Source organism: Bufo gargarizans, chromosome 1 (genome assembly GCF_014858855.1).
Source record: "Bufo gargarizans isolate SCDJY-AF-19 chromosome 1, ASM1485885v1, whole genome shotgun sequence".
Classification (NCBI taxonomy): Eukaryota; Metazoa; Chordata; class Amphibia; order Anura; family Bufonidae; genus Bufo; species Bufo gargarizans.
In genome coordinates this window covers 368,191,969-368,218,732 of record NC_058080.1, presented here as the reverse complement: position 1 = coordinate 368,218,732, position 26,764 = coordinate 368,191,969, and the positions used below count along the sequence as shown (strand labels likewise).

At 44.4% G+C, this 26,764-nt stretch overlaps 1 protein-coding gene across 1 annotated transcript in view; it reads right to left on the bottom strand.

Annotated features, from left to right (window-relative positions):
• Positions 1-12,029, bottom strand: part of LOC122920268 (E3 ubiquitin-protein ligase RNF126) — a 33,388-nt gene extending 21,359 nt beyond the window's left edge. The window contains exons 1-4 of the mRNA XM_044269651.1: positions 11,923-12,029; positions 4,153-4,208; positions 604-661; positions 268-506 (exon numbers count right to left, since the gene is read on the bottom strand). Coding sequence (XP_044125586.1) covers positions 268-506; positions 604-661; positions 4,153-4,208; positions 11,923-11,997 — 428 coding nt within the window. The 5' untranslated portion in view covers positions 11,998-12,029. The remainder of the gene's footprint in view (positions 1-267; positions 507-603; positions 662-4,152; positions 4,209-11,922) is intronic.
• Positions 12,030-26,764: the final 14,735 nt, after the last annotated feature.

Genomic DNA, 26,764 nt, shown 5'->3' with positions numbered 1-26,764 from the left:
ATGCCAGGTACGGTAATTTAGGTAGTCTACTCCTCTGCTGGAACAGACTACTGGATATCCCAAATTCAGATGTGGCCTTATCCTGAGAAGACAGCCCAATCAGACATGTAACACCCAGTCTGTGTAAATATTACTCCCATGCATACACTGTAGGGGACTGTAGCACACATCTAAAAGCTGCTTTATTGTATTACATATATATTTTATACATTACTATGCAAAATGCTACCCCATCCCCATACCTAACTCTGTTCAGATGCTCCTCACCCTTCTAATGTAGGCACACCCTCATGCCTCCCTGTAGATCGCCTTGTGCTCAGCCTGGCACGGGGTTGCCTTGCACTATATCTATGCCGTGACTGTTGCTCTCTCCTACTTTCTCCTTCACGATTCTCTTCGCCTGGTCCGCTTGTGCCGAAGATGGGGAAATCCAGGCCCTCATTGAAAATTCCAAAAGTGACTTGCCCATAGCCAGGGGGCAAGGAGAACTGCGTTGGTTCAAGGCCCTTTTGGAAAAATAAAAAAAATAAAATTAAGGGATTAGGAGCAAGTGTTAAAAAAAAATAGATGGGAGAAAACGACAAACTTCTTAAGGTTGCTTACCGGAAACGGATGTCTGTTCTGATCTGTCCCAGAAGTGTTGCTACTATTCTCAGCGCTCCTACAGAAGACATGATGAATGATAAAGAACAAACCAACTTATGTAGGAAAGTCGTGTCATATTGGCTGGCAGCATATCATCTGTGTCAAATATAAACCACTTCAGTACCAGACTGAGGGCGATTACACTTGTGAAAAGCAAGATATAAAAACAGAGGCAGCCATTACTTCTACAGTCATATGAAAGAACTGCCCTCAGTGCCTGGAAGTGGCCAACACATGGAGATCTGCTGGAACCAACTGGAGGCGTAGCAATCATTCCAGTTCTCTAAGGTCCTTAGGAAACTAAAGTGCCTATGGTTCCTATTAGTGATGAACAAAATGATTCTACAGAATCAATGTGTCCAGTCAGCAGGGCCTTTACAACTGATTTGTCCAGTCAGCAGGGCCTTTACAACTGATTTGTCCAGTCAGCAGGGCCTTTACAACTGATTTGTCCAGTCAGCAGGGCCTTTACAACTGATTTGTCCAGTCAGCAGGGCCTTTACAACTGATTTGTCCAGTCAGCAGGGCCTTTACAACTGATTTGTCCAGTCAGCAGGGCCTTTACAACTGATTTGTCCAGTCAGCAGGGCCTTTACAACTGATTTGTCCAGTCAGCAGGGCCTTTACAACTGATTTGTCCAGTCAGCAGGGCCTTTACAACTGATTTGTCCAGTCAGCAGGGCCTTTACAACTGATTTGTCCAGTCAGCAGGGCCTTTACAACTGATTTGTCCAGTCAGCAGGGCCTTTACAACTGATTTGTCCAGTCAGCAGGGCCTTTACAACTGATTTGTCCAGTCAGCAGGGCCTTTACAACTGATTTGTCCAGTCAGCAGGGCCTTTACAACTGATTTGTCCAGTCAGCAGGGCCTTTACAACTGATTTGTCCAGTCAGCAGGGCCTTTACAACTGATTTGTCCAGTCAGCAGGGCCTTTACAACTGATTTGTCCAGTCAGCAGGGCCTTTACAACTGATTTGTCCAGTCAGCAGGGCCTTTACAACTGATTTGTCCAGTCAGCAGGGCCTTTACAACTGATTTGTCCAGTCAGCAGTACAGGCACATATGAACATGGGACCAACACAGATGCCTTCTTTTCAGTGCTGCCATTCATGCACATGTGACTACTGGGGCAAGTAACTGGCTGAGCGGTCATGTGAACAACAAGATGTGACACTATAACTTCCATTAGCTCTTTTGCGCACCAAGGGGTGAGCAGAAGGCTTGGAACACCACCATTCTAACGCCCATCTCCTTGGTTCACGCCTCTTCCATTTTAATTGACAGGACTAGACACGTTGTGCCCCTGTGTGATGTGGATTCCATGGGTGTGCTGGCACTCACTGGTGGCAGTGTGTGCTGTGGATTCCATGGGTGTGCTGGCACTCACTGGTGGCAGTGTGTGCTGTGGATTCCATGGGTGTGCTGGCATTCACTGGTGGCAGTGTGTGCTGTGGATTCCATGGGTGTGCTGAAACTCACTGGTGGCAGTGTGTGCTGTGGATTCCATGGGGGTGCTGAAACTCACTGGTGGCAGTGTGTGCTGTGGATTCCATGGGGGTGCTGGCACTCACTGGTGGCAGTGTGTGCTGTGGATTCCATGGGGGTGCTGGCACTCACTGGTGGCAGTGTGTGCTGTGGATTCCATGGGGGTGCTGGCACTCACTGGTGGCAGTGTGTGCTGTGGATTCCATGGGGGTGCTGAAACTAACTGGTGGCAGTGTGTGCTGTGGATTCCATGGGAGTGCTGAAACTCACTGGTGGCAGTGTGTGCTGTGGATTCCATGGGGGTGCTGAAACTTACTGGTGGCAGTGTGTGCTGTGGATTCCATGGGAGTGCTGAAACTCACTGGTGGCAGTGTGTGCTGTGGATTCCATGGGAGTGCTGAAACTCACTGGTGGCAGTGTGTGCTGTGGATTACATGGGGGTGCTGGCAGTCATTGGGGTCAGTGGAGCATTAAAACAAGGGAGAGAAGATAACTAAGGTATTGCTTTAATCAGCATGATCAACCCTAACAGAAAATATGTCTGGTTTAATAGGGTTGATCATGCTGACAGAGACTCTAATACCTCTACTAAAGCATTGCATTCGTCAGTCCCTTAACCCCTTAGTGACCACTCAAACACCTTTTTACGGCGGTCACTAAGGGGTCTTAGGCTAGGCCGCTGTTTTCTTACGTCGGCCCAGTCCAAGCACTGCTTGGGTCCCCCATGCAGCGGGGAGCAGGGACCCGGCCCTCACGTGAGAGCTGCAGCCCTGCTCTAACAGCCCGGATCCGGGATCCAGTGTCGATCCAGGCTGTTTAACACTTTACATGCTGCGGGCAATGGCGCCCGCAGCATGTAAAATGCTGACAGAGGGAGCGGACTCCCTCTGTCTCCCATCGGCACACCGCAAAAAAATCAAGCCCATAGAAAGATAAATAAAAAGTTAAGGGGCTTGGGAAGCGGCAATGCAAAAACATTTTTTTCTTTAAAAGAAAAAAAAAAAAAGGGGGGGGGGGGTTTATTGCAAAAAGGTTGTAGAACGTTAAAAAAAAAACTAATTTTATATATATATATTTGGTATCACTGTAATCGCACTGACCCAGAGAATAGAGCTATTATGTTTTTTATACTGAAAAAGAACGCTGTAAAATGTAGAATATAAAACCGCAGTGGCAGTGTTGCTGTTTTTCCCATCTCCCTTCCAGAAAGAGCTAATAAAAGTTAATCAGAAAGTTATGTGTACCCCAAAGTGGCGCCATTAAAAACTACAACTTGTCCCACAAAAAAACAAGCCCTCATAAAGCTATATAGACGGAAAAATAAAAAAGTTATAGCTCTTGGAACGCGACGATGAAAAAACTCTTGGTCAGTAAAGCCCAAAACAGACTGGTCACTAAGGGGTTAACAAATTTCACACGTTATGGCAGTCTGTGTGCCAGAAAATCAAATCTACCAATCCAGGCTCTGAGCTGTGCCATCATTTACTCCAGTGTCTCATATAAATTCAAGGGAACCTGTCACCGGGATTTTGTGTATAGAGCTGAGGATATGGGTTGCTAGATGGCCGCTAGCACATGCGCAATACCCAGTCCCCATAGCTCTGTGTGCTTTTATTGTGTAAAAAATCAGATTTGATAGAAGCACAAGGAGCTGGTACTAACGTTTCCGGAGCCCAGCCATGCCCACTGTGAAGGAGCAAGGAGGAGATTCGGAGGATGCGGGACAGTGCTGGGCTCCTTCGCAGTGGACGTGGCTGGGCTCCGGAAACGTTAGTAGTCATTTACATATATATATATAAAAATCAGATTATTTTTTTTTACACAATGAAAGCACACAGAGCTATGGGGACTGGATATTGCGGATGTGGTAGCGGCCATCTAGCAACCCATATCCTCAGCTCTATACACAAAATCCCGGTGACGGGTTCCCTTTAAATTACATCAGCCCCTCCCCCCGCTATGTCACATCCCCTTTTTTTAAATTACAGCAGCCCCACCCAAGTCTGTCTGCATTGAGTTACCTTATTTCAGGAAGTTCTTCAATGAACCCGGAGTCACATCTTGGGCATGTATACTCCTGCATGAAACAAGAAAAAAAGTGAAGTAAACAATTCTCAGTGGAAGTAATTATATATTTATGCTGTCTTTTACTTTCATGTCATAGTATTACGCCGCACTCTCGCCAAGGTTGCTGTGCCCATTCGGCGTATGCACCGGGAAAGCCACCGGCGGACACGTCCAATGTATCCATAGGAAAAGAACGCTTTGTTTGGTCTCCATTGGTCACTATACTTTTTTATTTTCTCTACAGAATAGTGTAGCTGACTGTTACTCTACACAGTAAAAAAAAAAAATTTGATAGTACACCCTGTGGTACCCTATAACTACACAGTGGCATACATAAAGAGGCACATGTCGTGCATATGCCAGTTTAGTCAGACTGTCAAAAGCCTAGCTAAACTGGCAAGCTCCTCAACATTTACATTTTATTTTTCTGCCATTCCACTTATTTTTTCTAGAAGTTTATGAATTATTAGCAGTCTGCAGCAAAAGTCCACCTGGGTGTTACCAGTTTGGGGGGGGGGGGGGGGTCTGCACAGTCTGATACTATCCAATTAGCGATGCCGGTGTCAAACTGGGCAGGGGCACACCCCAACTGGTAACAGCCAGGTGGCAATTCACTCACACACCTCTAGAAGGAACAATAGAGGAATGGCACCACACGGCTCATAGGAATACAGTCGTGGACAAAGGTTTTGAGACTGGCACAAACGTTGGTTTTCACAGAGTTTGCTGCTTCAGGTTTTATCATGGCAATCTGCATTAATCTAGGTTGTTATAGGGTTGGACGATATCAAAAATATTCAGACGATAACGATATTAAAAAAGTTATCGCGATAACGATATATATCGCGATAAATGCCCATTTAAAAGAAAAAAAAACACAAGGCGTTATACTGTATGGGGACAGCCACAGGGAGACGTTATACTGTATGGGGGCAGCCACAGGGAGACGTCGTTACACTGTATGGGGGCAGCCACAGGGAGACGTCGTTACACTGTATGGGGGCAGCCACAGGGAGACGTCGTTACACTGTATGGGGGCAGCCACAGGGAGACGTCGTTACACTGTATGGGGGCAGCCACAGGGAGACGTCGTACACTGTATGGGGGGCCACAAGGAGGCGTCACACTGTATGGGGGGCCACAAGGAGGCGTTACACTGTATGGGGGGCCACAAGGAGGCGTTACACTGTATGGGGGGCCACAAGGAGGCGTTACACTGTATGGGGGGCCACAAGGAGGCGCTACACTGTATGGGGGGCCACAAGGAGGCGTTACACTGTATGGGGGGCCACAAGGAGGCGTTACACTGTATGGGGGGCCACAAGGAGGCGTTACACTGTATGGGGGGCCACAAGGAGGCGTTACACTGTATGGGGGGCCACAAGGAGCGTTATAATAAGGTCTTATGGGAGCGAGGAGGAGGGAGAGTCAGGGCGGCCGCTGCAGGAAGTAGTAGGTTTATAATTTCGTCATCAGACAGAGCACACACTAGTGAGACAGCCGCAGAAAAAGTCTCTCCAGAGACACCAGTACTCACACAGGGGATCGCCAGTTCGCCACACACAGAGCCGGCACTGGTGGATGACGACGTCAGATGGTGGGTGGAGACTTGACTAAGGGAGGCGGAGCAAGAAGGAGGCAGGCCAGGAGCGAGAGGAAGTAATTACCCAGCGCTATGCAAGGTGCAGGGGCGGGCGGACGCACGTTTAGAAGAGGTCTGACCGCTTTGATGATGTCAGAAAATACCGCGGTATTTAGGAAACGGCGATATCGCCATATCGCCGTTTTTTTAATACCGCGGTATATCGTGATACCGGTATATCGCCCAACCCTAGGTTGTTATGAAGAGTGTTGAATTGAAATTAATTGCAAAGTCATTCCTTGCCACTAAAATTTACTTAATCACACAAAAAAAACAATTCCACTGCATTTTAGCCCCGCCACAAAATGACCTGCTAACATCATTTCAGTGATCATCTTATTAGCTCAGGAGAAAGTGTTAATAAGGCAGCTGATATCACTCTGTTATGCTGACTGAATAAGAATAGGGCTGCAGCTATCCACTATTTTATTAATCGAGTACTCTAATGACAAACTAATTAAAAGAATGTTTTTTTCTCTCTATAAAAATTCATCAGCCCCCCAATGCCACTAGCTGCCCCATCCCATGAAAAAAATTTGCATTAAGGATTTTTTGCGTCAAATTACTTGATTCAACCGAGTAATCGTTTCAGCCCTAACTGGTGGCTTTAAAATGCTTGAAATCACCCATCATCTTCCTCTGTTAACCATGGTTACCTCCAAGAAAACACATGCCATTATCATTGCTTTGCATCAAAAGGGCTTCACAAGCAAGGACGCCGTTTGTAATGGTGAGTTTACACGGGGTGAAGCCCTGCATTTACATCCAGTGATCACCTAAGGGATGAGGATGAAGAATCTCTATTGCGATCGCTTGGCCTGGGAAGCAGATCGCTGTTTAGACCACACAATCTGCTGCTCAGAAGACATAATTTACTTTCACGAACTAACCGTTTCACCTGAAGAACGGGTGCTTCGCAGGAACATTCGCTCTCCAATATTCTGCCCAAATATCTGCACATGTAAACTCACCATAAGATTGCATCTAAATCAACCCATTTATCAGATCATCAAGAACCACAAGGACAGAGGTTTAATTGCTATGAAGAAGAAGTGCCTATGTTATAGGGGAAAATAATAAAGATCGGGTGCCCATCCCAATCGTCGCCAACCGTGCATGAAAATCGCACCGCATCCGCACTTGCTTGCGGATGCTTGCGATTTTCACGCAGCCCCATTCACTTCTATGGGGCCTGCGTGGCGTGAAAAACGCACAATATAGAGCGTGCTGCGATTTTCACGCACAGCACGAGTGATGCGTAAAAATCACCGCTCATGTGCACAGCCCCATAGAAATGAATGGGTCCGGATTCAGTCTGAGTGCAATGCTTTCACCTCACACATTGCACCCACGCGGAATTCTCACCCGTGTGAAAGGGGCCTTAGTCTCAAAACTTTTGGCTACTACAGTAGATGCTCTAGAAGGGTTACATGGGAATGCAAGTAGTTACATCAGAACAGGTCCTCTTTAAGATAATCAATAGGTCCCTCCAAAGTTACAGGTTCAGCCAACCTTTCTCTTATGTGTATAGTGGCTGAACGGATTGTTCCCCCCTTGGTTCCTTATTTCTTTCTGCTATTATTTCCACAATGAAGCTCATCGTTTCTCATCAGATATTTGACTCAACAGAGAGGATGGAGTTCACTAGAACTGCTGTCCCCTAACTCAATGCAGAGTCTTCTTGTATCCTATGTGATGAAGCTTCACTCCGTCTCCTGCTTGTGATAGGCTTCTCCTTGACAGCTCTTCACGCAGAAGCTAGAAGTGTGAAGCTACATCTTATAGGATACACTGGAGATTCTGCAAACAGCACACACATAGTACAGACGGTCATTGTGAATCTGTTGCTCACAATGAAAGTGTTCAAACTGAGCAGGGATGAAATAAATTACACTGCAAGAATATTGCTGACATGTTAGCATTATACACTATATAGACAAAAGTATTTGGACACCTACAGCAGCTTTTCTGACATCCCATTCTAAATCCATAGCCATTAATATAGAGTTGTCCCCCCTTGCAGCTAAAACATTGTCAACTCTCCTCGGAAGGCTTTCTACAAGCTTTTGGAGACTGTGGGAATTTTTGCCCATTCATCCAGAAGACAGTTTGTGAGGTCAGACGATGAAGTTGGACAAGAGGGTCTGGCTCACAAATGCCATTCTAGTTCATCCCAATAATGTTTGATGGGCTTGAGGTCAGCACTATGTGCAGGCCAGCCAAGTTGTTCCACACCAAACTCATCCAACCATGCCTTTATGGACCCTGCTTTGTAGAGATGGGGCACAGTAATGCTGGAACAGAAAGGGGGTCTTCCCCAAACTGTTCCCAAAAAGTTGGAAGCAGGCAATTGTCCAAAATGTCTTGGTATGCTGAAGAATTAAAGTTTACCTTCAGGGGAATTAAGGTGCCTAATACAACCACATTACATTATTCCTCCTCCACCAAACTTTACAATTGGCACTAGGCCTGCACAATATATCGCCAAAGCAATCGCAATTAATCGCCATATCGCAATTGCCAATTGGCCGACCCAAAAATGCTGCAATTATATTACCATATTTTTCGCTTTGTAAGAAACTTTTTCCCCCCCAAAAGTGGGGGGAAATGGCAGTGCGCCTTATAAAGCGATGGTTGACTTTTTACGTGGTTGACACGGATGTATCGCCGGCCGCTATGCTGCACAGCGCGGCCGGCGATACATCAGTTACAGTATGGGGAGGGAGGAGGGGCTGGAGGCAAGTCATTATTTTAATGAACAAATGTTCTTTTATTTATTCTATTTTATTTATCTGTTCTGTGCAGTGCTATTAAGAAAATGGCAAGTTTTGTATTTTGTACTTTTGCAGCAATGCAAATATGTTATTTAATTTAGTAAAAGATGTTTTATTTTGGAAAACACTGTGCATTTCAGTTCTTGAGTTAAAGGGAACCTGTCACCTGGATTTTGTGTATAGAGCTGAGGACATGGGTTGCTAGATGGCCGCTAGCATATCCGCAATACCCGGTCCCCATAGCTCTGTGTGCTTTTATTGTGGGGAAAAAACGATTTTTATACATATGCAAATTACCTGAGATGAGTCCTGTCCCTAACTTATCTCACATACAGGACTCATCTCAGGGTAATTTGTATATGTATCAAATCGGGTTTTTTCCACAATAAAAGCACACAAAGCTATGGGGACTGGGTATTGCGGATGTGCTAGTGGCCATCTAGCAGCCTATGTCCTCAGCTCTATACACAAAATCCCAGTGACAGGTTCCCTTTAAGCATAACTTCCACAAGCACAATTCCGCTAAAATATTGCATACCGTTATCGCAATTTTTAGGACCCTAATCGCAATCGCACAAAATTCCCATATCGTGCAGCCCTAGTTGGCACAATGCAGTCGGGCAGGTAACGTTCTCCTTGCATTCTCCATATCCAGATTCATCCATTAGGCTAGGTCTACACGACGACATTTGTCGCGCTACAAAAAGTCGCGCGACAGATAGGGCGCAACAGTTGTCGCGCGACATTTTGTTGCATCAATGTCGCGCGACAATTTTTATAATGGCAGTCTATGGTGTCGCACTGCAACATGCGACATGTTGCGACTGCGACGCGACAGTCGCAGAAAAATCCATCTTGAATGGATTTTCTGCGACTGTCGCGTCGCAGTCGCAGCATGTCGCATGTTGCAGTGCGACACCATAGACTGCCATTATAAAAATTGTCGCGCGACATTGGTGCGACAAATGTCGTCGTGTAGACCTAGCCTTAGACTGCCAGATTCGTTGGTGGAGCAGCAATGCAGTGAAAAGCGCTGTTCACTACAATGTTGACAGAGTTACACAAAACAGCGGATTGGAGCGGATGCCGGGAGTTGGACTCCTGCCAATAAGCTAGTGATGGCCTATCCTGAGGTTAAGCCATCGCTTAAAGGGAACCTGTCACCGGGATTTTGTGTATAGAGCTGAGGACATAGGTTGCTAGATGGCCACTAGCACATCCGCAATACCTAGTCCCCATAGCTCTGTGTGCTTTTATTGCTTTAAAAAAACGATTTGATACATATGCAAATTAACCTGAGATGAGTCCTGTATGTGAGATGAGTCAGGGACAGGACTCATCTCAGGTTAATTTGCATATGTATCAAATCGTTTTTTTCCCACAATAAAAGCACACAGAGCTATGGGGACTGGATATTGTGGATGTGCTAGCGGCCATCTAGCAACCCATGTTCTCAGCTCTATACACAAAATCCAGGTGACAGGTTCCCTTTAAGGGGGATCTATCTTCGGGATAGATCATCAATATCTGTTTGTGGGGGGGCTGAACCCCGCCAATCAGCTAGTTGAAGGGAACGCTCCGTTTGCAGCCTTCCCTTCACTGTTTACCTGCTCACTGTCGACATCACAGTGGCGAGTAGGTGTACCTACATCTCAGCCTTCCCATTCACCTCTATGGGACGGCTCCTTCCAATTTAAGTGTATACTACAGAGCCTTCCTATAGAAGTGAACGAGTTACACCTGATCACCGCTGCGATGTCGACGGCGAGCAGTGCTTTTCCTGGTTCTTTGTACTATAATAGTATAACCGAGGCTCTAAACACTCTCTTATGGACAGATTTGCTTTACTCTATGCAAGAGGTGGTACTGGATGGCTGACAGCCTCCGCTGACTTATAATGGGGCCTCTCAGACGTCCACCTCGAGGATGTGAGGTAATACCGTATCGCCCAACCATCCTGGATCCAGCAGGAGAGTCCTGGATTTTAGAGGCGGTCCTGCAGTCCCGGGTGGCTCAGGTACGTCCTGCTTTCTACTGTGTGCAGCTGAATACAATGGTAAGGCAGGGATCCGTCGCATAGTGCAGTGTTTCCCAACCAGTGTGCCTCCAGCTGTTGCAAAACTACAACTCCCAGCATGCCCGCACACCCAAAGGCTGTCCAGGCATGCTGGGAGTTGTAGTTTTGCCACAGCTGGAGGCACACTGGTTGGGAAACACTGGCATAGTGTCTACAGCTAGGGAAGCCAGATGTGCTTCATTCATCAGGGGGACAGGGCTGGGTGACGACTACTGTTTTACTTTATTAACACAACAGGGGCATTACTACTGTGTGGGGGTATTAATGGGGTTTTCTGGAATTTTAATACTGATGACATTTCCTCTGGATAGGTCATCTGTATCTGAACAGTGGGGGTCCGACACCCGGGAACCCTACCAATCAGCTGTTCGAGAAGGCAGTGGTGCTCGCAGTAGTGCCAAGGCCTTCTCTCAGCTTTCCCAAGGCCAGTGCCAACACGTGGGCTAGGAGCAGCTCAGCCCTGTAGAAGTGAATGAGACCGAGTGCAATAACAAGCACAGCCGCTATACAAAGCTGTGCTTGGTAGGCTGCGAGAAGGCAGCGACGCTCACAGGAGTGAAAGTGCCTTCTCAAAACAGCTGATCAGCGGGGGTCCGGGTGTCAGACACCCAACGATCAGATAGTAACATTGTTTATAAGGCTGGGAAAAAGACATCTGTCCATCTAGTTCAGCCTGGATTAAAACCTCGGAAAACCCTTTTGAGGGGGGCACTACTGGGGGCATCACTACTGTGTGGGGCACTACTGGGGGCATCACTACTGTGTGGCAGCACTAAGAGGACTAGGTGGGATTGGGAGGAGTTAGTAGCATGCCTTATTATAAAAAATAATGTGCCCCCATGTGCACCACTCCTCCATGGGCTTTTAAAAAGTTGGGGGGAAGCAGTAATACAAGCAGGCTCCATAGGGTTCACCCCTAACCAGGAGGACGAGCCCTGTAATTACCTATAGACATAGCTGTAGTCATGGAAACAGCTGTGCCTGCCTAACAGACATGTGGACCTACAAACAGCAAGAAAGGAGACGAAGCGCCGTCTCACGGTAATGCCGCAGACTAGTACGGCGTCCGTGTGCGATCCGGGGTGACACGGGGCGCGGTGGAGGAGCTGGAGTCAGCGCTCCCCTCTGCCCTGTCCTCCCGCACAGGAGCCATTACCACCTCCGCTCGCTTCCCCCAAGATCGTTCACAGTCTGAAGATTCTTGTTTCCCGCTCTCCGCCTCCCTTCTTACCGGCAGACGAGGACTAATCTCGGCTGAACAGCTATGACAGAAATACCGCCCGGCCTCAGGTAGAGCCTCCGCCATTTTCCGCTGCCCTGGAGATGACGCACAGTTACGTCAACACGCTGCGACCTCTGGACGGCGAGCAAGAAGGGTCAAACTGCGTGGTCTAGAAAATGCCGGCTAGTAAAGGGGTCAGTGAAAGGGCAGGGTTAGAGGGGCTAGAGGTTATACTGCTGCCCAATAGGAGGTAACCTGTGGCACCCTAACCCACCTTGTGCAGCCATGTTTTCAAATACCACAGGGGGATTTCATACACTTAACCCAAAGTATAGCGTTACATAAGAAGTATGGCTGAGCATATGGCATCAGGTTCCGCCAACTACATTGGAGTAAGAGGCGCCTAATATTTTCTATGGTGCATGCCACTTAACCCCTTCATGATGCAGGGGTTTTCCATTTTTATTTTTTACTCTCTGCTTTCCTGGAGCCATAACTTTTTTTTATTTTTTTATTCCCCCTTCACATAGCTGTATGAGAGCTTGTTTTTTGAGGGACAAGTTGTACTTTGTAATGGCACCATTTAATATTGTATGCAATGTAGTGGGAAGCTGGAAAAAAAAAATCAAATTGGGTGGAATTGGGAAAAAATGCAATTGTGCCGCAGTTTTATGGGTTTTGTTTTTACAGTGTTCACTATGGAGTAAACCTGAGTCGTTACCTTAAAGAAGAAGAAAAGAAAGAAAATCCCTTTATTGTCCCTCAGTAGGGAAATTTTGGCATAACAGCAGCAATCACATTAATTACAGGAGCAAAAATAAGAGTAATTAGAAACGAAAGAGTAAAATACAAGAAAAACATAACACAGAATGTACTTAAAGGGAATCTGTCACCTGGTTTGACCATATTAAGCTCTCACCATTGCCATGTTTTATAAAATACCTTATCTCCTGCAGTGGTTTTCTTTCTTATATTCATGCTTTCATTTCTCTATGGCTAGGTCTACACGACGACAATTTTTATAATGATTGTCTATGGTGTCATACTGCGACGTGACAGTCACAATCTAAAATCCATTTGAGATGGACTTTTCTGCGACTGCTGCGTCGCAGTATGTGGCAGTGCGACACCATAGACTGCCATTCTAAAAATGGTGTGACAAATGTTGCGATTTTTGTATTATGCAAATGAACCTCAAGATGCCCAGAGGGGACGTTATTCTTCACCCTCTGAGCCCAGTAACGCCCCCTGCAGTGCCTAGACCGCCTTTATTTAGAGCCCAAGCACGCCTCCTCGTTATGCAGTATCGTCCCACAGCCTAGTTTAACGGCACTGCCCCCTCTGCTACGTCAACTAATTCATTCAAGCTACGCACCTGGAATCTTCATTTCGTCCGCCGGAAATCTCGGAGAGCAGTGACTGGGGACCTCTGAATCCATGTGGGGCTGGTTCTAGCTTTGTTACAGACTGTCATGTACTATACGATGTCCGAGTTATCATTTTTTTTATGTTAATCATTGGATAACTCCTTTAAAAAAACTCCTTTTTTTTTTAAAGGATAACTCCTTTAAAAAAAATTAAAAACTTTGGATTTTTTTTCTTTGCATACTCCATAACTTTTTTATATTTACGTCTATGAAGGTTTCTGAGAGCTCATTTTTTGCAGGGAGATCTGTCGATTTTATTGATATCATTTTGGAGACTTTTTAATCAGATTTTATTCATTTTTTGGGGGCGGTGAAGCAAGGAAAAATCAGCAAATTGGGCTTTTTTTTTTTCATTACGGCGTTCACCCTATGGGATGAATGCGGTTATATTTTAATAGTATGGGACGCAGCCATACAAGTGATATTTATTTATTTTTAAACTGGGAAAAGGGGGTAATTTGAATTGTTATACTTTTTATTCTTATAACTTGATCTAAAAAAAACCTTGTTTATTACCCTTTTTAAGACCCCCCCCCCCCCCCCCCCAGGGAAACCTAAATAAGCAATCATTAGATTGCTTTTCTCTTACACTACTGTGCTTTATTAAAATGATTAATGTAAAAGTCACAATATTTATATGCAGCACTGCCACCTACAGGCCTCCAAAGGAATATCAAAGAATAAAAAACCTTATTGTCAACAGTCCACTGTTTTTTGGCGCTGCAGGATCTATAGAAGTAGACCACCTTCACCACAAACAAGTTCAGATATTTAGATCCACGCTGCCAATACCCCGAACCAGAAATCCAAAGCAGCTGGAAGACCAAGTTCTTCCTCTCCACACGAGCACACAATCACTGCAAACTGTAAGAAGGCACTTGAAAAAGCATTGCGAAACCTGGGTCAGGCTTGCCAGGACATCTGGCTTTATTACATGCATGTTTTATATAATATCCTGTAATAGCTCCTAGATGGGACAACGTGTTTTCGGCACTCTCCATGTGATTGTGTTTGTCTTTGCCAATTTATGCATCTATTTATTAGTTTTATTGATTTTAATAAAGATACATTTTTGGATATACATCTTTGTAGTATATCTGTGTATATTCTGAGTGCCTGGGTTTGTCCCATCTAGGAACTATTCATTTTTGACACTTGCATTCTATTTGTGTTGTACAACCTTATTCCGGTTTTGTGTTTTATTGCTCATTGGTATTCCATAATATCCTGTAAGTATAATAAATATCCTTGACTAAACCTAGTGTTGTAGTACTTCACCATCTTGGATCTTCTCTGGTTTCTTTCTGAGAGGGATACGAGGAGGAGGAGGAAACCAGGAGAGAGGCAACGCTGGCAGCTTGCAGTGATTGTGTGCTTGTGTGGAGAGGAGGAACTTGGTCTTTTAGCTGCTTTGTATTTCTGGTTCGGGATATCGGCAGCGCAGATCTAAATATCTGAACTCCAAAGGAATATACCTGTAAAATATATACCAATGAACAGCTTTCCCGATCTCTGCTTTGGAAAGCTGCCCGGGTCCTGGGAGCACAGCATCCCCAGGGAAAGCCTTCTGAGATGCCATGGTTGCAATTGACCACCACATTTCAGGGGTTAAATGTCTGCGTTTGGCATTATCGTTGATCACAGAAATTAGCCTCTGGTGTCTCCTGTATGCAGGCGCCATCTTAAAAGAGACAACATGTGCTGTACATGTTGTCAAATGGTTAAATAAGACCTGTAACCTCTCCAAACATGTCTCTTTTAGCAATTACTTACATTTCCTTTGTAATACTAATTCTGCTGCATCTATTCCTATGACTCTGTGATGTGCCAGCAGTTTTCAGTGAAGGTACAGATGGATGTTACCAGTTGTGAGTGTGTGCATTCCCAGTAGATATCTTCACCACCGGCGGCCATCTTGGATACTCGAAACCACAGACCCAACCTTAGCCAAGGCTATGAAAGGCTAGACTAGACCAAAGCTGTCTTTGATGGCCACAATAGCTTCAACCAGAGCAGATGAGGGAATTGGAAAAGAGAGTGGATAGATAAGCTTTAATGATAGGCAGCTCCAACAAGAGACTTATGCCCCAAAGGGATAGGTCCTCTTACGGTTAGTAAATCCTGACCTTCTCCAGCATCTAAGTGTGAACTCTTAAGATGGGTCTTAAAAGGAGCAGGAGTTGCCACAGGGCCTCATATCTAGAGGACACGAAACCTGAACTGAAGTGTGGAGGTGCACACCTTTTTATTGTTTGAGGTTGCTTGTCAGCAGGGTTGAACTGGCCATAGATCCTACCAGGAAGATTTCTGGTGGGCTGATGCCCAGGGCCTACCCGAGTGCTCATTATGGCCACCGGCCAGGTACATAATGATCTGGTGCTCCCAGCATTAATTAACACTGGGAGTGCCAAGTACTTATGCACCTGGTCAGCGGCCGGAGATCCCCCTCCTGTATTCAACTGTATCACTGTCCTGAGGATGGTGATGCTGTTGAATGTTGTGACGGTGGACAGGAGGTGATGATTCACTGCCCATCTGTTCACCTTCATAGGCCTGAGACCTATGAGGTAGTGAATCAGTGTAGGAGGTCGGGGAGCAATTATGTAATTGTGACCAATCCAAAACATTGAAGTGACGTCATCACAACCACCTGTGTCAGGTTGCAGAGATTTTTACTCAGTAAACTAGAAGGGGCCTGAATCACAGTGGACTGTGGCGGGGACCAGGACTCCGGTGAGTATTATATATATTTTTTTCCTTGGTTGCTTGACCATGGGCAACATTACTGAGGGCAGTGGGGTGACATTACTAGAGGCACTATAGGGGGCATTATTATTACTGGCAGTATTTGGGGCATTGGGGAATGCAGTTTGCACATTGAGGGTGGCAGGGTGGGAATGATGAAAGTGAGGAATCTAAGATGTCTGTGTAACAAACTCTGCAGAGACAGGATGTGGTTGAAAGAAGTCATCAGTACAGTATGGTCCTAATGAAGAATATGAGGAAAGAACGTCTACATCAGAGGAGGCTCCACAGTCTAGCCACTCTGTTACTGGAGTAAGGTTTTAAAAAGTTGCAGTTGATAATTCTGGCTTAAATTGGCTCAACAGACATACCACACTCGCCTTCTCCCTGACATTTCAAAAATGTTCTGTTTGATAAATAGCCCCCACTATGTTCAAATCTGCTCTTCTTGGTTTCAAGGCTGCCTGGTTCTCCACTATTTCACTTCCAGCTGCAGCAGTGACCTAGGGACACAGGGACACTGGCCTTAGCGGTGGCCTGCCTCAGCCTGTGAGTTACTGAGTGGAAGCACTAGCAGTCCAGTGTGTCAAACCATAGGCGCAGTATCAGAATGGCAGCAGCAAGGAATGTGTGGAGGTGAGTAAAACTACATTGTTATTTTTCACAAGCTCTGGCAATTTTTTTTTTTTTTAAGATAACTGTCATATTTTCACTCAAAATTCAATTTTCATATATGTTTTTGCTGCTGTGGTGATAATCCATAATCACTAATTATTGTGTTCACATACCACTTGTTTAATAAGATTCCGTCCGCTCCTCACAAGACTTCTTTCTGACTATGTTCTCAAGATGGCCGCCGATGCCCTTACCCTGAGGCTAAGACTTCCCTCCCTAACTACCCAGAATTAATTTGGCTCATCTCGGGAAAGCGCAGCCTCACCCCAACCAGTCAGCTTTCTCCAGACTTAAACACGCCCTCTTCCTCCTGAGTAATCGTGATTTTTTTTTGCAAATATCGGCTCTTTCCCGGTCCGACGGGAGCGCGCACGCAGCGTTAGGGACTGCCCACTACTACGTCCTCTGTCTTCTGTATATAGAAGTTAGGAGACGGAGGACACCTAGCAACGCTGTTTTAGCCGCACCACTGAAATTCCTGGGGGAGGAAAGAACATGCAGCAATTACTAGGTAATTCAATACCTATACAAAAGTATTAACTAGGGAACTAAGGTAAACTTAGAACAATCCAATTACATAAAAAAATAATATGATAGTTACCCTTTATCTCTCCTATGAGAAAAAAAAATCATACCTTCTATTGTATTTCATAGCAGTGTTCGGTAAATATGAGCTATTTATCAGTTTATCAGTTTCCTTTTATTCTTCTATACAAAACTATACTTCGATCCAAGCCAATATAATGATGCCAGTTTTGTGCAGGACTGCAAAACTGGACTTCAGCTATAGCAGTCACCTTTCCCAAGTCCTAACATTGATTATTGGTACTCAAATACCCACTGAACTTGCATTAGGGCTGAATTGCACAACAAAGGCCAGTTGCAAGAACAACATATATGAAACACGTATCAATACTTCCAGAAAACAAGACTGTAAAACAAACTCACCTGGAAGGGAATTGTATTGCTCTGAGATTCTGGAAAAAAAAATAGACTTTAACATTACTTAAGTGCATAAAAGTTTATTAAACTAAGATAAAAGATGTACAGAGATAACATACAGAATAAAGCCGTGAACAAATGAGCAAGCTCCTCATCGGCCAGTTCACAATATGTCACCTGGCCAACCACCCATATGATACAAAGAGGTAGTGGTAGCAAGACACATCTTACCCTGATGATGTCCTCAATGGAGCTTCCCTCTTTGTTACTTATCTAGATGTTTTCTAGCCTCCTGGCCCCTCGTCCATCCGAAAGCTCTGCAGTGTGCAGTATATATGTATAGTTACTTCTGGAATGCATCAACCAGGTACTACTAACCAACTACATTACAAGGAATTAAAGGGGAAATAACCACTAAATACCTTGCTATACAGGAATGCACTCAATAAACACTACATCCGACAACCAGAGTGGAGTAAAGCCTGGATCTATAAAGGCTAAACAATCAACAACTTCACTATAATCAAACCGGTAAAGCTAAACAATTACCAAACCCAGATTCAGATGCATGGACAGTTGCATAGCAACAACCCAAACATAATTAGTAAGCAGGTGAACATGAAGCAACAGGGAGCTTCAGGTTGCTCATAAGCAGGGCCGATCCTACACGGGGTGCAGTGGGTGCCCCGCACCCCAGCGCTGTCACCCGAAAGGCGCCGAGCGAGCCGCCGGGACTTTTTTTTTTTTTAACCACCTCCGGACCGCTGTTGCTGTACGCACAGACGCGTCCTGGAGGTGGTTGATTCATTCCTCCTGGATGCGCCGGCGCGTCCTCTCGCGAGACGCGAGATTTCCTGTGAACACGCGCACACAGGCGCGCGCGCTCACAGGAACGGAAGGTAAGAGAGTTGATCTCCAGCCTGCCAGCGGCGATCGTTCGCTGGCAGGCTGGAGTGGAGTCTTGGCCTGGTCTTTCAGGGTGTTTAAGCACTGGGGGCTGAGGTGGGTTAAGCCGAGCAGCCGAGCCGCCGATTCGCCGAGGAATCTGCGAGCCGAGCGGGATGTCAGTGAGATCTGCGAGCCGAGCGGGATGTATAGCTCCGCTCGGCTCCACCCACCTCTGCCATCTTCAGACAGCGTGGTAGCTAGGAGGCAGAGGAGGGACTGGAGCGAGCGGACAGCGGAGCATTTTAAAGCTGCTGCTGCCTGATTCAGCTGAGCTGATTGAGCCTGCCCAGTGCCTTGAATGCCTTCTGCCTGGTCTGGCTAGACAGACTGAGTGGCGTGCCATCGATCTGATCATCTGCCTGCTGGCTGCTGCAGTGCCTTGCGAAGTGGGTGCTGACTGCACCTGACCTGGCTGGCTTCCCTGGCTGCACCCTGTGTGTAAGTAATACTGTTACTGTGTGCCATTAAATGCAACCATTGTGCCCATCAAACTGCAGCCACTGTGCCCATCAACATGCAGCCACTGTGCCCATCAAAATGCAGCTACTGTGCCCATCAAAATGCAGCTATTGTGCCCATCAAAACACATACTGTGACCATAAAAACACAGCCACTGTGCCTGTCAAACGCAGCCACTGTGCCCGTCAAACGCAGCCACTGTGCCCGTCAAACGCAGCCACTGTGCCCGTCAAAGCAGCCACTGTGCCCGTCCAAACGCAGCCACTGTGCCCGTCCAAACGCAGCCACTGTGCCCATCCAAACGCAGCCACTGTGCCCATCCAAACGCAGCCACTGTGCCCATCAAAATGCAGCCACTGTGCCCATCAAAATTCAGGTCACAAAGAGGGCCTCTGTTAGAGAGCCCCCCCTCCAGGATCCATTAGACCCCATTGTAGTTGCCTAATATATCCCACCCCTTGACATGTGTCATTGTAATAATATAATCAATGCTATTCACTTCACCTGTCAGTGGTTTTAATGTTGTGGCTGATCAGTGTAGTATACATTTGCTTTTCCCCTTAGATGTCTAGCAAAAAAAAAAAGTTATCAGAATGTCAATACAAGCAACGCCGAAAAAGAAAGGAAGAAGCTTTGAAAAAAATTACTTCTTCTATTACAAGCTTCTTACAGCCACAGTCTTCATTAAGCAGTGGTCAAGATTCCCTTTGCACTGATGCATCAACATCAAGCAAAGAGTTAAGGTCCAGTGTCATAGACATTTCACATAGGGGAGAAGGAGAAAAAAATAAACAATTGGAAGAATCAGAATGTGATGATGATCTGGTACCCGTGGATCCCGAGTGTTGTACTGAGCCAATAACAACTGGAGATGTAACTTCAGGTTACATTGTTTCAGCAGCAGAGATGCATTTTGACATTGAAGAGGAAGATATATCTGATGTTTCCTCTGAGTCAGACACTGAGTCTATTGTACTTATGGATGATGAAACTGAAATGGAACTTGAAGAGCCATCAACAGCATCACACGGAATCTCAAGTGATCCTGCTTTCTGGCCTGAAAATATAGATGACCAACACAGAATAAGGGTCCATTCACACGTCCTGTTTTTTTTCATCCTGAAAAACGGTCCGTTTTTTGCGGATCCGTTGTTCCTGAAAATGCTTCCGTATGTCATCCGTTTTTTGCGGATCCGCAAAAAACGGAAACATGTATACATTTCAATAATCAAATAAAGTTGTTTGGATTTCTTTGAAAAAAAAATGAAAAACAAAAAAAAAAAAAAAAATTTGTTATGTGTTTCCAGGAACGGAATCCGCAAAAAACGGATGACATACGGAATGACATCCGAATGTCATCCGTTTTTTGCGGATCCATTGACTTTGTATTGTACCAGGATCCGATTTTTCAGGACAAGAATAGGACATGTTTTATATTTAAACGGACATGCGGAACGGAACAACGGAAACGGACAGCACACATTGTGCTGTCCGATTTTTTCCAGGACCCATTGAAAATGAATGGGTCCAGATCTGGTCCTGATCTGTTCCTGAAAAAACGGAACAGATCAGGAAAGAAAAAACGGACGTGTGAATGGACCCTTAACTTTGATAAAAATTGGTCCTGTTCAAGAAAAGGCTTTTACTTTTCCAAAAGATGATACCAACAGGAGCTTTTCTATCTCTTACTACCAAAGAGTACTGGATAATGGAGAGAAGATACCAAGAAATTGGTTGATCTTTTCTACAGCTAATAATTCGGTCCAGTGTTTTGCTTGCCGGATATTCAACAGTGACAATATGGCTTTGGCCTCAAAACAAGGCTTTAATGATTGGCAGCATCTGACAAGACATTTAAGGCTACTTTCACACTAGCGTTCGGGCGGATCCGTTCTGAACGGATCCGCCCATAATAATGCAGACGGAGGCTCCGTTCAGAACGGATCCGTCTGCATTATATTAGCTAAAAAAAGCTAAGTGTGAAAATAGCCTGGGACGGATCCGTCCAGACTTTCAATGCAAAGTCAATGGGGGACGGATCCGCTTGAAGATTGAGCCACATTGTGGCATCTTCAAACGGATCCGTCCCCATTGACTTACATTGTAAGTCTGGACGGATCCGCACGCCTCCGCACGGCCAGGCGGACACCCGAACGCTGCAAGCAGCGTTCAGCTGTCCGCCTGTCCGTGCGGAGGCGAGCGGAGCGGAGGCTGAACGCCGCCAGACTGATGCAGTCTGAGCGGATCCGCCTCCATTCAGACTGCATCAGGGCTGGACGGCTGCGTTCGGGTCCGCTCGTGAGCTCCTTCAAACGGAGCTCACGAACGGAAACCCGAACGCTAGTGTGAAAGCAGCCTAAGCCGACATGAAAAAACCACAATCCATATCACAAATTATAAGAAATGGATGGATCTTTCAAGAGCTCTGGAAAAGGGAACAACCATTGATCATATCAATCAAAAGATCATTAAACAAGAAGAGAAACGCTGGTATTCTGTCATACAGCGAATAATCTACATTATCCAATATTTAGCAGGACAAAATCTGGCGCTTCGTGGCTGTGATGCCCGTTTGTTTCAAAACAATAATGGTAACTTCCTGAAATTGGTTGAAATGATAGGGAAATTTGATCCCATCATATCTGAACATATTCAGAGAATTCAGTGCTCCATTTCACAGCATTCACAAATGCCACATTATCTCGGTTACAAGATTCAGAATGAGATAATTGCCATAGTTGGCACAAAAATAAGAGAAAAAATTATACGAAGCCTAAATGAGTCCAAATATTTCTCCATTATCCTGGATTGTACTCCTGATATGAGCCACACTGAGCAGATTAGTATTGTTGTCCGATTTGTTGTTCTAGATCAAAGTGCAAAAAAAATTGAAGTTCGAGAACACTTCCTTGATTTTTGTCCAGTAAACAATACAACATCTGAAGGACTGACATCCTTTTTACTGGCCTACCTAAAGAACAATCACATTGCAATTGAGAATATGCGTGGCCAAGGCTATGACAATGGCGCAAACATGAAAGGAAAACATAATGGTTTGCAGCAAAGAATACTCAATATCAATCCAAGAGCCTTTTTTGTGCCATGCAGTGCACATACTCTCAACTTGGTGGTGAATGACGCTGCAAAGATTTCATTCCTGACAATAGATTTCTTTGGCATCGTTCAAGAACTTTATGTGTTCTTTGCCTCATCCACCCAACGGTGGCAAGTACTCAAGGAGCACGTTACAAATCTAACTTTAAAACCACTCTCCGAAACCAGATGGGAAAGCAGAGTTGCAGCAATTAAACCCTTGCGATATTTCCTACCTGAGGTATTTGATGCACTGTATGACATCTCAGATGATGACAACAGGGACATTAACACTAAACATCAAGCTCAATCCTTGGCAACGAAAATAAAATCATTCAAATTCATCTGTTCCATTGTCATTTGGTATGAATTATTATCAAAGGTGAATGTGATCAGCAAAATAATGCAGCAAACAACATCAAACCTATCAGGCTGTGTACAGGAACTGGAGAAGTTGATCAAGCACTTGGTGGAATACAGGTCTGATGAAGGCTTTGAGAATGCGCTAGCTGATGCCAAAGGAATAGCTGAAAAGCTTGATTGTGAAGCAAAATTTCCTGATGCATTTACAATTAGACCTCGACGGAAAAAGAAGATTTTTGACTATGAACATGAAGATGAGTCTCTTGCAGACCCTACACAATATTTTAAAGTGAATTTTTTCTTTGCCGTTTTGGACACATCCATCCAGTCCATAAATGAGAGATTCACATTACTTCAGAGCCACTGTGACACATTTGCATTTTTATATGAAATCCCAAAACTTGGGATGGACAAAAAGGATATATTGAAGTGTTCCATGGATCTGCAAAACAAATTAACTGACAGCCAGTTATCCCACTCTGACATTAATGGAATAGATCTTTGTGATGAACTGGACACCATTCGACCTTTTCTACCCAGGAGATGACAACATCTTGCAGTATCTAGTGGAGAATAACTTGACCAACACATTCCCAAACCTTTCTGTTTCACTGAGAATATTGATGACACTTCCTGTAAGTGTAGCTGCTGGGGAACGTTCATTTTCCAAACTAAAGCTGATAAAAAATTATCTCCGGCAAAACTTACCAACTTATCCATTATATCCATTGAAAAATCCTTCTGCGAAGACTTGGATATAGATGATGTGATTAGAAATTTTGCTGTTGCCAAGGCTCGAAGAGTTCGTTTTGTTTGATTAAATAATCAATGTGTACACACTGCATGCATCCTTTCCTAGTGTCTCACAACTAGAAGATAATGTACCAACATTTTTTGGGAGACTGCAGATGTGTGTTTTCAATATTTAGTTGGGCTTGGATGTTTTTCTTAAGAAAAGGCGTGCCACTCTACCCCATAGCCCAGGCATTTGAAGAATACTGGAGATTGTTGTCACATGTACCACCTTACAGCCAGCACTTGCCATATATTCCTGCAGCTCCTTTAATGTTGCTGTAGGCCTCTTGGCAGCCTCCCTGACCAGTTTCTTCTCATCTTTTCATAAATTTTGGAGGGATGTCCAGTACTTGGCGATGTCACTATTGTGACATATTTTCTCCACTTGATGATGACTGTCTTCACTGTGTTCCATGGTGTATCTAATGCCTTGGAAATTCTTTTGTACCCTTCTCCTGACTGATACCTTCTAACAATGAGATCCATCTGATGCTTTGAAAGCTCTCTGCGGACCATGGATTTTGTTCTAGGATGCGACTAAGAAAATGTTAGGAAAGACCTACTAGAAGTGCTGAACTTTATTTGGGGTTAATCAGAGCACTCTAAGACTAGATTTACATCTAGGCTGCTGTGCTGCCTTGATGCGTTTTTCAGGCATGTTTTGCAGTGCTTTTTGTGTTTTTAAACCCTCCTTTTTGCATGCAGTTTTTATGCATTTTGTGTTTTTTTTTCCTCTTTAAACACACTGTATATAGCTGGTTGCTAAGAAGGAGGCCGGGAAGCAAGCCACTTTAAGTTTATTTAACTTTATTTAATTGATATTTGCACTTGATTGTATGCATGAATCTGTTATTTGCACTTTAGTTATTGTATTTATTGAAAATGTAAAAAGTACAGAATCAATCTATCTTGCATATTTTGCATCTGTTATTATAGATTTTCTGCTACCTCATTTTCTGTTCAAAAATGTTATATTGTTCAGTTCATATTTATAGTCCAAGTACACTATTTGTACTATTTGCACTATTTGATTTACATGCACTTGACACAGATTTGTCAATAAATAAAACATTTATTTTGACTTGTCAAAGCCGTTGACTAAGTTATTGTCAAAGCAAATTGGTGGGGCTGAAGTTGGGGGCTGAAGTTGTTGCCATAGAAACATTGTAAAGGGGAGGAGTTAGTAAGATAACCACGCCCATGTGGGGGCGCCAGAAATATTTCTGCACCCAGGCGCCTGTGACCCTAGGATCGGCCCTGCTCATAAGAGCTTTCAACATTGCAATTTTTAATTCCCAGAATCGGAACAATACAGACTGCCTGCTTTTTATAAGAAAGCAGTGTGTGGTGGTTCTTTAACAACTACTGAAAACCCACGAGGATGCTGAATTCTTGGCAAATAGTTTGTTTTTACTATGCTTACCAATTTAACTCAACCAGGAGTTGTTGTGGTTTGTATAAAAAAAAAAAAAAAAGAAACATTCTAGTAGGTAAACGTGTAACTAAAAAAACAAACAAAAACTTTTCATGCAAGATGCTTGAACCATCTGCTTGGGATTCTTAAGATGAATCAAAATGTTGTGCAGACTTGTGAACTGTGAATAAGTCAGTGAAGGCAGCAATCATTTTGGACGTTTCCCTTTCTTGTAGGAACAACAAAAGACTTGCAAAAGCAAGTATAGTAGACAGTATTGTTAATTTGTCAGCATGCATAATCTAGGCTGCCGATGCAGACTTTCTAGCAATTGGCTCTGCATCTCAATGACTTGCCCTTCTGTCTTCTTATGCCATTGGTGACAGTTGTTGTCGAGAGTATCCAGTGAAGTGTCTGGAGTCGATGCCAGGAAGTCTTGATGCCAAAATACTGTTTGGAAGAAATGCAACAATGAAGTGTATGTTGTCTCTGAGAGTTGTGCATAGATTACACTAGTATGAATATGATGTTTTGAAAAATGCTGAGTTGGAAAAACAAGAGTAAGGTTAGATTAAAAAAAAAAAAAAAAAAAAACCACTGGCGTTTAAAAAAAATATGTTTATATTATGTTTCCAGGCAATAGTAGACAAAGAAAGAAAGAAATATTCATGAAAAATGAACAGAGGTACATGAAAGTTAGGATGTTCATTAAGACTATAGTTACATGACTTTATTTTAAGAAGACCTGTCACCACAAAATACAATGCTATCTGAAAGAACCATCTTATAGAGCAGGAGGAGCTGAGCAGATTGATATATACAGGTGAAACTCGAATAATTAGAATATTGTGCAAAAGTCCATTTATTTCAGTAATGCAAATTAAAAAGAAATTGCATTAATGCAGCTTAAAATTTGAGTTTTGTGAAAAGGTTCAATATTCTAGACTCAAAGTGTCACACTCTAGTCAGCTAATTAATCCATAACACCTGAGCAAAGGGAACCTCAAAATTGTGACTTTGGGGTTTTCATAAGCTGTAAGCCATAATCATCCAAGTTATAACATATAAAGGCTTAAAATATCTCGCTTTGCTTGTAAAGAGTCTCTCTCATATGTTAGTTTCACCTTTCAAGTTGCATCACTGAAATAAATGAACTTTGCACAATATTCAAATTTTTCGAGTTTCACCTGTAGTTTTGTAGAAAGAGTAAAACCTGTAATTTATATGTTTACTTTTTCTAACAACTATCAGTACAGGAGGGAGATGTTGTCAGTGACAGCTATCTCTGTATGCAGGGTGTAACGGAACTCCTGGCACCCGACTGGGTACCTCCGTCGATAGATGCTCCTAGTGCTTCCCGAGGGCTCCAAGCACTCCACTTGACACCGTAAGCGCTGCCGACCCCACGAACCGCCGAAGCGTGGTTGAGGTCTCCCCATCTCCTACCCACCCTGGACCTACGACAAGGCTCCAGGCTCCAGTGGGTGAACCTCTCCTACATCCAGAGAACAGGAACAGCTCTTACAAGAGCTAGTAGTTATGCCAGGGGAGTATAGCAAATCTCCAGCGTAAAGCAATCCCCCAGTGTCGATCAGTTACCCAAACACCAGCCTCAACATGGTAAAGGGTAAAACAGGAACTCTTTATTGAGGGCTACCAGCCCGTATTTATGGTGGACACGCCCCTAGGGGACCAGAAGGAAGACTGTGACACAGGACAGATATGCAGCAATTCAGGATACACAGACACAATACATCCCCACAATGCATCCTGGTTTCCTCCTCTCTGCCCTGGAGACACCCGAGGAGCAATTCAATTATCTCTCAGGACAAAGGGAAATCGCCAATACACATGTGGGGACAACAGGACAGAAATCACCATTTAAACATACAATGTCACAACCCTTACAGTAAACACAGACATTTAACATATCCCCAGATAGCTCAAGTCTGAGTGCATATTATTAGGTGAATGGCACTCAGACTACACG